We start from the raw sequence: 9460 nt of genomic DNA on the forward strand, positions 1-9460 counted from the left end.
AGGGGAAGGCACACGCTCTACAGAATGACCCTGACTGTGGGCTCACGGTATCTAGGACTCCACATGGCTCCAGGAAAATATCGGTTTCCTATACTGGTTGTTATGTCTTTGAATGGGTGAGTGACCTTAGGGGTTCTGCTGGGACTGTGACTACTGCTGCTCTGGTTGTCCTGACTGGTGTGGTGCTCCCCCAGGATGGCAATTACCTCATGCTGATTGGGCTTGAAGCAACAGATGCTGCTGGGCAAAAATTTCCTTATGAAGAGAAGCTGCTCAGGTGCCCTGTGGAACTTCCTGGTAAGACTCTGATAGCTTCTTGGGAAACCCTGCCCATATCTTGCAGCAATGAGTTCCCTTCCTTTTTGATGATTGTTCCTAGGCCATCTTGAGGCTGGGAAAGGGAACTTATTGCTATGTAGAAGATTCCCTGGAGAAGGGTTTGGACACAGGAGCCACCAGCTTGATGGGAACTTGTGCCCCCTTTGAGGGGTCAGCAAGTGAATGTTCCTTGTTTCTCCTAGGCATGTTCTGACTGCATGAGTCCCTGCAAGCTCAGGGATTGAGCCAGAGACCAGGTGCAATCATAGAACCATAGAATGGTTTCAGTTGGAAGGAACATTAAAGACAATCTAGTTCCACCTCCCACACCCCGCCACTGTGGCCAGGGACACCTCCCACTAGACAAGGTTGCTCGAAGTCTAATCCAGCCTGGTCTTGAACACTTCTAGGGATGAGGTACTGACAACTTCTCTGGGCAACCCATTCCAGTTCTTACCACTCTCATGGTAAAAAACTTCTTCCTAATGATTTTCCTAACTACTTGGGTTGATGCAGAATGCTTTATCTTGACAGATCCCATGCAGTCCAGCCCTCCATGGCTTTAGGAGTAGAGTATATTCCAGAGGAAGGTAGATCCCTTCTAAACAGGCTTCCATGCCAACTCCAGACCGTGTGTTTGACCCTTACCTGAATCTAACTTCCATTGATTTGTATGCAGGGTCAGCAGGGCACCTTCTGCTAGTATCTTCTGTGTCTTTGTCCCCCAGTTCTTCTGCTTTAGTTTCAAACTCCTGCTGTCTCTTCCAGCCCTGGATGCTCCAAGCAGTAGTGTCTGTTCTGCTGTCCTTGGCCAAGACCGGTTGCCATGTGCCTCCCTGCCTATCAGCCAGGGAGACTGTGAAGTGCGGGGCTGCTGCTACGACCCTAGGGACAGGGTGAAGCCTTGTTATTTTGGTAACACAGGTAAAGTTGAGCACTTGTCCTCCCCTTTTCCTGCAGGAACTGCAAACCAGGATTCCTCACTTTCCTGGCGGAGCAGGATTGAAGTGTGATGTGCACCAGTCCTGTAGTGGCTTAGGGCTATGTTTTTGGCCACCAAGAGTACTCTGTCCTAATGAAGTGTCCAGCTCTTTAATGTGTATTGCAACAGACCTGGGTTTATGGCTAGAATCAGTATTGCTGTCAGAACTGATTGTGCTTGTCTTTCTGTGATTAGCACTTGCTTTGGGGGTTACAGGCAGGAGAACTTGCAAGACTTGCTGGCCTTGTCTTTGCTGTGGTATTTGAGTCTCCTTTCCATCTCTTTTTCTCTCTGAGCTCAAGACTGATTATATCTTTTCCTCCAGTGACAGCTCATTGCACACCAGATGGCCAGTTTTCCATTGCCATCTCTCAGGATGTGACTCTGCCACCCATTTTCCTGGACTCCGTGCAACTGGCCAGTGGACGCAGTACTGGCTGTGTCCCTGTCATGAAAAACCGTGCCTTTGTTGTGTACCAGTTCCCACTCTCTGCCTGTGGCACCACTTTTCGGGTAAGAGCTGCAGCTGTCACTAGGTTGAAAGAGCAGGAGATTGCAGACCTGGAACAACCTGATGTAGCTTTGGCAACTTGATGGTCATCCTATAGATTTCCAGATGCCAAATGCTGTTCTTGGGCCTGGCATTAATCCAGCTTGACTTTATTGCATCGGCAGCGCCTCTGTCATTGCAGGTGACTGGAGAACAGGCCGTATATGAGAATGAGCTGGTGGCATCCAGGGATGTGAAGAATGGGAGCCTTGGCTTTGTCACTAGGGACAGCGCTTTCAGGTAATACTCTGGGGCTGCTATTGCTGGGTGCTGCTGTGTTCAATGTCACTAGAGAAATTCCTGCTTGTCACAAGTTCTGAATTCACAAGAGGGAACTGGTGTAGGCTAAGGGCTGGTATGTCTCCAGTTAGTAGGAATAAAGCTGCTGGCGATGCTCTGCGGACTCAAATTTGAACTCTGAAGATAATTTAGAGTATTTGTTAAAAGGAAGTGTTAGAGGAAAGATTTGGGATATGACCAGTTAAAGCAGATATTATGTTGCCATCCTGGAAAAGGGAGACATCAGAGTAACCTTTCTTATCTGCCTGATCTGGTGTTTTCTTGTCCCACCAGGTTACATGTCCGCTGCAGTTACTCCATGACTGGGAGCTTCATTCCCTTGAGTGTTCAGGTCTTCACATTGCCACCGCTCCCTGCTGTGTCCCAGCCAGGTCCCCTGTCCTTGGAGCTGCGTGTTGCCTCAGGTACGGGAGGTCTGCAGGATTTGCTCAAGCCTCTCGGTGCAGGATTCTGGTCTCTGCTTGAGTAATAAAGGAGTATATATGGGTGGACCTGGCACTGCTTCTTCCCTGCTATGGTGGAAACTAAATGATATAGCTATAAAGGGTGCTCGCAGGTTACCTCTTTGATCCTGCTCTGAAATAGCTTTTGATTTTTCTTCTGTCCCAGATGGAAGCTATACTTCCTACTATACTGACAATGACTATCCTGTTGTAAAGACTCTGAGAGACCCTGTTTATGCAGAAGTCAAGATTCTTCAAAGAACAGACCCAGACCTGGTTTTGATCCTTCACTACTGCTGGGCCACACCAAGTATCAATCCACAGCAACAGCTGCAGTGGCCTGTTTTGGTAGATGGGTAAGTAACTTATAAATAGATTTGGCTCGGAGGAATGACTCGCACTTTTTTTCCTCATTGCTGGCCTCTCCTTCTCAGATGCCCTTATGTGGGGGACAACTATAAGACACAGCTGGTTCCTCTGAGTCTTGCCTCAGGACTACTTTTCCCCTCTCATTACCAACGTTTTATTCTCTACACATTCACCTTTGTGGACATCAGTTCCCAAGAGATGCTTTCTGGACTGGTAAGATCCTGTTCTGGTTGCCTAGCTTCCTAATGAGGACAAGTAATGTGTGTGAGTGATAAGAACCACTTCATAACTAATGAGACTTTTGGTCTTTCTGGGGTGAGGGGAGAGGGAGCCGGAAGACTAGAAAAATCTGCTTCTGAAATAGGAGGGAGAAGTTGATGCAAAAACCTGCTCATTCTCCAGAAAAATGTGATAAAGGTTAAGATGCATCCTTGAGAGGTGTGACGGAAAATAAGACTACTGAAAGTGTAGGTCTACATAAGCAAGTGTTTGCTTGCAGATTAAGCTGTTCTTTTGAACTTGCTAATCAATATTCTCTAAACTTCCTGGCCAAAACCACATGGAAATAGCTTTTGGTACCTGGATCAAGGTAAGGGGAATGAGGAAGAGGCTGTGTGGGTGCTGAGCTGATGGCCAGGGTCGGTGTGCTACACTGGGATATCACTTGTCTAGATACTACCTGAGAGATTTCAGGCTGTGTGCTATGGTTTCTAGGTGTATCTGCACTGCAGTGCTTCAGTATGCCACCGGTCTGCACAGGAGTCCTGCACCACCACTTGTCCTGCTAGAGCCAGTAAGTGTCCTAGCCTTCCTGATTCCCCATCTGAAGGGGCAACAAGGGTCTAGCCCCCAAGTTAGAGGTAGGGGCACATGCAGGCTTTGGACTAGTTCCCTTGAGCCAAGGACATCCTGACAAGGTATTTCCTGTTCCTTTCCACTGAGGAAAAGCCCTTGCACTTACGCCAAAAAAGCAGAGGTCTTAATAGGCTCTTTCTCATGTGTTGAGCAGCAAACTTGATCGAGGTCAGCTTACTTTCAAGGCTATACACCTTCTCACTTAAACCCTTAATATTTTCCCATAGGAGGTAAAAGAAGTGCTGAGCATCCTCTTCAGGAGGGTGGTGCCTCCCATGTCTCCAGCAAAGGCCCTGTGATTTTCCTCCAGAATGAGCTAAGATGGGATACAGCTAAGGATGGCCTTGGTAAGCATGTCAGCCCAATGTAGCCAGGCTGGGGAAGGGGACTGATCTAAGTCTTTCCCACAGAAAGACTAAACCTCTAAGGCATCCCTGTACCTCACTGGGGGAGTGTTAATTAGGACCCCTTTCTGCCCACAGGAGCAGATGACCATGCTGCAGCCTTCTGGGCTCTGGGGCTTGCTGCTGTGGCAAGTGGGGCAGCTCTGTGCGTGGTGCTTGTGGCTGCTGTGCAGTGGCAAAGGAAGATGCCTGTAACACATGAAATCAAAGTATTGCAATAAAGTGGTTATCGGACCCCCTTGGTCTGTGGGACTCCTTCCTGGCCCAGAGAACATGAGTTGAACAGGACTGTAAGACTGTTTGCAGGACAAATTATTCCTGTTGTTAGTTATATAGAGAGATTTCCAAATGCTGTTTCTCTGAATTCATCTCACTTTCTTGCTGTTATTCTGCTCTGGAATTAGTGTTAGCTGTCTACTGTTGTCAAGAGGAGACCTTGTCATGGCCTGTCATGCTGGGAAGCTGCCGACAGAGAGAACTGATGCTGGGTGATGTCTGCTGGGTGATGTCAGTGGCTAAGGTGTCCCACAAAAGTATTTAATCTTGGCTCCACTCAGACATGGAGTAGAAGTTTAGCAAAACTAAAAACCAAATCCTGCAGTTGTTTCTCCTTTGGTGATGCAGAGCTGGTATCTGACTGTGCAGAGGAGCTGAGAATTTCCCTCCTGCCCCTGAGCTTACTAGGTAAGTCAGATCTGTGGCAGGACTCATAGGCAGGGATGGAAAAGCACTGCACAAACGGGCATTCCTAATGATGCTGTATGTAAAACTACTGGTCTTGCTCTGGAAACAGAAAAGCGCATGTGGGGTATTTTTTCTGGAGAATGAGAACAGGGAAATCTCATTCCAACTGAATCAAGGGGTCTAGGCAACTTGAACTGCAATAAAAAGATGAAACTTGGTTTAAGACTAATTTTAAACCTTCATGTGAGAGCAGGCCGTTAGAAGTCTTCAAAGCTCTTAGATTAAAGCTAATTTGATGCTATTGGCATAACACTGCTATGGATCTGGGTTTTTTTGAGATGAGAAATAAAAATTGCTGTTTTGAGTATCGGGCGCTGTTCAGTGTGGTTGTGGTCAGTCACAGCAGCTGAACAGGGTCATTCTTGGCTTCCTGAGGTCCTGAGCCAAGACAATCCATCAAACCTCTGACATGGAGGAAAGGAGTTCCACCCCTCCCATTCCTGCCCAGGCAGGAGGAGCTCTGGTGCTTGCACTCATTGAGATCCCCTTATAGCTGATGCAGTAATCCTTGAGCCTGTGTGCTTGAGGGGGAAGGAAAAAATTTTCCCATATTCCCCACAAATGTGACTAGAAATTCTCCTTGTTAGAAGACAGGGCGAGTAGGCTTAATGATACTGCTTAAGGACCTTTAAAAAGGGGAGGGGCACCTCTTATACACAGAAGCGAAGAACCGAACAGTATCCCACTTGAGGAAGCAGATCCTTTTCTACTTACAGAATCATAAAGTGTTACAGGTTGGAAGGGACCTCTGAAGATCATCTAGTGCAAACCTCATTTAATTGGCTTCTGTCAGTAATATGTGACTAAAAGATGTTAACAGGTGGTGGAAACTGGGGGTTTTTTAAATTCTTTTTCTACTTAAACAAATGCAAGGAATCATCTTGCAATGTTTTTATTTTTCTAGCAGAACTGCTCTTTCCTGTTACTTTCAGGATAACCAGTGCTCTTAGTCTTGCCTGCTTTTCACATCTAATCAGAAGAGAAGATAAGACTCCTCCAAGTCATTTGGTGGGAGGGTGAAGGAGATCACAGGCTGGAGAAATTATCAGCTAGGGATAGGTCAAACAGCCCTCTCCTTTAGGGAGTGCCTCTGGCAACTAATGGCCTTGGTACAGGTGGAGCTCTGTTTGGGAAAGCAGAGTGCAATCTCATAACATGCCTTATGACAAGTCTTTAGCGGCTGTCTGTGATGTTAATTAACTGGGCAATTAGAGGTGTAGACCACACCTTTTCAGACCACACCAGGCAGCGTGCTCTGCCACTGATCTTAACTATATGTGCTAGCCAAGATCTAAATGCCTTCCTGACTGCTGCTGGAGACTTCCAGTGCTTCAGCAAGGCAGACAAAAATATTTGTTTAGAAAATATAGATGCCTGTGAAGCTAAAGGGGCTACGAGAGGAGAGTCCCTGCCCAGCTGCTCCCGGCTGCCCTCTGCAGGGGTGCTCAATCGTCTCAAAGGGGTAGGGAGCTCTGGGCCTGGAGACTGGGTAGATTCCCCTGCAGGGAATGTAGCTTCTTGTGCAGAGCTGGATCTTGCTGTAAGGGCACATGCGGTGATAAGTTCTTTGTGTGAAGGTTTCTGTGCTTAAGGCTTGCTCTTTGGTCCCTAGCAGAAGGGAAAGGGGACGAGCAGCAGTGGGATGCGAGTTGCCCATGTGAAGCACTGGCACAAGGTGAAAGCTGGGCAACAGAGAGGTGAGAGGGAGCAATCCCCCTCTTCCTAGCCTGTTCTTCTCCACTGGGGTGTTAGTGGCTTTCATTGCTGCTTTGTTCTGCAATTTTCACTCCTTAGAAAGTGTACTTGTTTTCATTCTATCTTCACAGGTGGATCTCTTTTGGGATTTTTTTGGGTTTGTGGGGCTTTTTGGTGTGGGGTGTTTTTGTTTGATTTTTTTTTTTTTTTTTCTTCCTAGATCTCTGCTTTCTTTAGCTGGGTCTCACTGACCTCCCCTTTACTTTCTTTTGAGTGGATGCATGTGACTGCTTGTCAGCACCCTATTTAGCTTCACTCCATCCTGCCTGGTTTTACAGTTGGACTAAAGGTTGTGTGGGTGGCTTTAAGCATTTGCTTAGACTCCTGATGGTGAAGGCAATCTGCTCAATCCAGGAAGGTTCTGTGGGCTGTAAATGAAGAAGCTGAGGAAAAGCAGCCCTGTCAGGTAAAGCTGTCAGCACCTGTCAAGTGAAGCTTTTGTGCTGCTAATGCACCTAGATTTTCAGAAAGAAACCCTGATGCTGAGCACCTGTATGCTTTGTGCCCAAGTGCCTTCAACATTTCTTCTGCAAGTGATGTGTGATGCCCTGCTGTGTTTGTCCACTCTGTGGCTTTGGAAGCAAAGTGCAGCAGCACCTGATATGGGGTTGCTCAGAATGATCATCCATGCTTGGCTGTATCTGAATTTTCTAAAGGCTCTCCTCATCCTCTGGAACTTTGACAACTGCACCAGCCTCAAAAGAACTAACTTGCTTCTTTGCCAGGGCTCAAGAAGTTCTTTAAAAGCTTGGAGGTAACAATCCCTTTCTTGACCAGCTATGCTCACCTGAAACCTTAAATATGTGGCAGTAGCTTTATTACGACCTAGGTATTCATTAATAAAATATCTGAAAATAATTATCACAATACTGATGCTTTTATTATATTTCTTATGCTTGTCTTACATTTTATTCTGGAGTGGAGAACTATACAGTATGTTACATGTTATAAATATATTTATTTCTGAAAATACTTGAATACATTTCATATAATGCTGTAATTAAAAGAGTGCTAGTTCATTTTAGTTTAAAAAAAAAAAAAAAAAACAACAAACCTGTACTGTGAATGGAGATGGTAAATATCTGTTCATGATGCTATATCTTAAAACACTTTAAATTCAGTTTGCACTGATTCACATTCCTTACAGTCTCTGTAAAGCTGGAGGGATAATGGAGGGTGTAAGTTAATGCAGGATTTTACTTCCCTGTATTTATGGAGATATACAGACTATTCACAGAATAATCAAGTTATAAATCTTTCTAGCTTTGGATGAAGCTAGCAAGATATACAGTGAATAACTAATTCCCACAGCAGCAGCTAGAACTGAAACATTAAACACAGCACCTACTTTAGGGTGCTAACGTTGAGTCAGCACGGACCATATTTTTAATTGTTTTTGTTTGTTGTTTGTTTGTTTTGCTTGACATGCTAATTAACAACAGCAATAACCCTTCTGAGCACTTGGAGAACCAGGCCTTGGGGGCTGCCTTCACTCGCCCCTGCAAACTACAGCTGCCCTGGGAGAGAATGACTGGGATGCTTGATTCTCAGAAGAGATCCTGCTCTGGTTTTGAGGACTCAGAGGGCTCCGCGTGAGCAAGGGGAAGTATCTGTTGTTTGAAAAGCCCAGCCTGCTGAAGTTAATCCATTCCTGCCAGCTTCTCGAATATCTGTTCCCAGGCAAGCTTGGGATGGGTTTTTTAAACAGCAATTGCTCAACTTGCAATTGTATTGTAATTTAAGGGGTAAAATAACCTTGTAATAAGAGGCAAACTTGGTTTATTTAAATATATTTGTTGATTATTGTGACATCAGCAATAGTGGTTGGTGTGCGAAGACTTCTGCAACCAGGGGACTTTCAGAAGCATGTGCTGCCTGTGCCTTGAGCCTGGAATCCATGGACGTGTGGCAATAAAGCAGCCACAGCTATAGCGTTATATGGCTATTAATGTGGCCTCAAAAGAGTAGTAACATACAAAAGGTGTATGTGTTTGAGAACCTCTTCCTCACAGCTCTGCTCTCCCTCTTGCCTTTTCCCAGCAGAGCACAGGCTGAGCCAAGAAGCAGTGTCGCTACCCCACCTACAGCCCCGGGCCTGCACCTGCACAGCCACGGGACTTCACCGAAAAGTAGGAATTCAAGCCTGATTTCTCACCCAAAAGTTTGATAGCAGGACAGCTGGGCTGCCTGGTGAAGCCAAGGTGTTGCCTTGGATGCACCCTCTGGCCTGTTTGAAGGCCGATGCCCTCGGTGCCCCTCACTCTGGTCTCTGCCCTGAGGTTGTGCGATGTTGTGGCACTGGGGGCCTCTAGGGAGGGAGCCTTGCCCACGGGATGAGAAGCTGGTAGCGGGTTCAGGAATGGCCTCGTAGGAAATCTTGCCTTTACTAACTCTTTTTTTTCTCCAGTAAAAGAGCCAGATGCTGCTGTGAAGGGAAGAGCTGTGCTGGGGACAAGCAGATATGGCTCCCCCCAAGGGAGGAGGCTCTCCTTCCAACTGCGCTGGGTGAGGGGTCTCTGGCACTCTGCTTGATACTGCTGTGTCCCACAAAGCTCAAGTTATTTCAGCTGGAGTAGGACCCCAGAAAACAATGACAATTTAAAAGCTCTGCTGTTTCAGGTAATTCTGTTTCTAACCCAGAGAGGAGGAAGAGTTTCCAAGTCTCACTTAAAAGTCTCCATTGGCCGCATTGCCAAGATGCTAACGGCGGGGTTTTTCTGTTGGGTTGTGTTTTGTTTTA

At 46.4% G+C, this 9460-nt stretch overlaps 1 protein-coding gene across 1 annotated transcript in view; it reads left to right on the plus strand.

The window, feature by feature from the left end:
• Positions 1-4442, plus strand: part of LOC104273144 (zona pellucida sperm-binding protein 4-like) — a 4956-nt gene extending 514 nt beyond the window's left edge. The window contains exons 3-13 of the mRNA XM_009868371.1: positions 3-116; positions 195-297; positions 1087-1242; positions 1626-1813; positions 1993-2090; positions 2424-2554; positions 2760-2949; positions 3028-3175; positions 3677-3755; positions 4045-4158; positions 4306-4442. Coding sequence (XP_009866673.1) covers positions 3-116; positions 195-297; positions 1087-1242; positions 1626-1813; positions 1993-2090; positions 2424-2554; positions 2760-2949; positions 3028-3175; positions 3677-3755; positions 4045-4158; positions 4306-4442 — 1458 coding nt within the window. The remainder of the gene's footprint in view (positions 1-2; positions 117-194; positions 298-1086; positions 1243-1625; positions 1814-1992; positions 2091-2423; positions 2555-2759; positions 2950-3027; positions 3176-3676; positions 3756-4044; positions 4159-4305) is intronic.
• Positions 4443-9460: the final 5018 nt, after the last annotated feature.

The sequence above is a fragment of the Apaloderma vittatum genome, unplaced genomic scaffold (assembly GCF_000703405.1).
Source record: "Apaloderma vittatum isolate BGI_N311 unplaced genomic scaffold, ASM70340v1 scaffold16514, whole genome shotgun sequence".
Lineage (NCBI taxonomy): Eukaryota > Metazoa > Chordata > Aves > Trogoniformes > Trogonidae > Apaloderma > Apaloderma vittatum.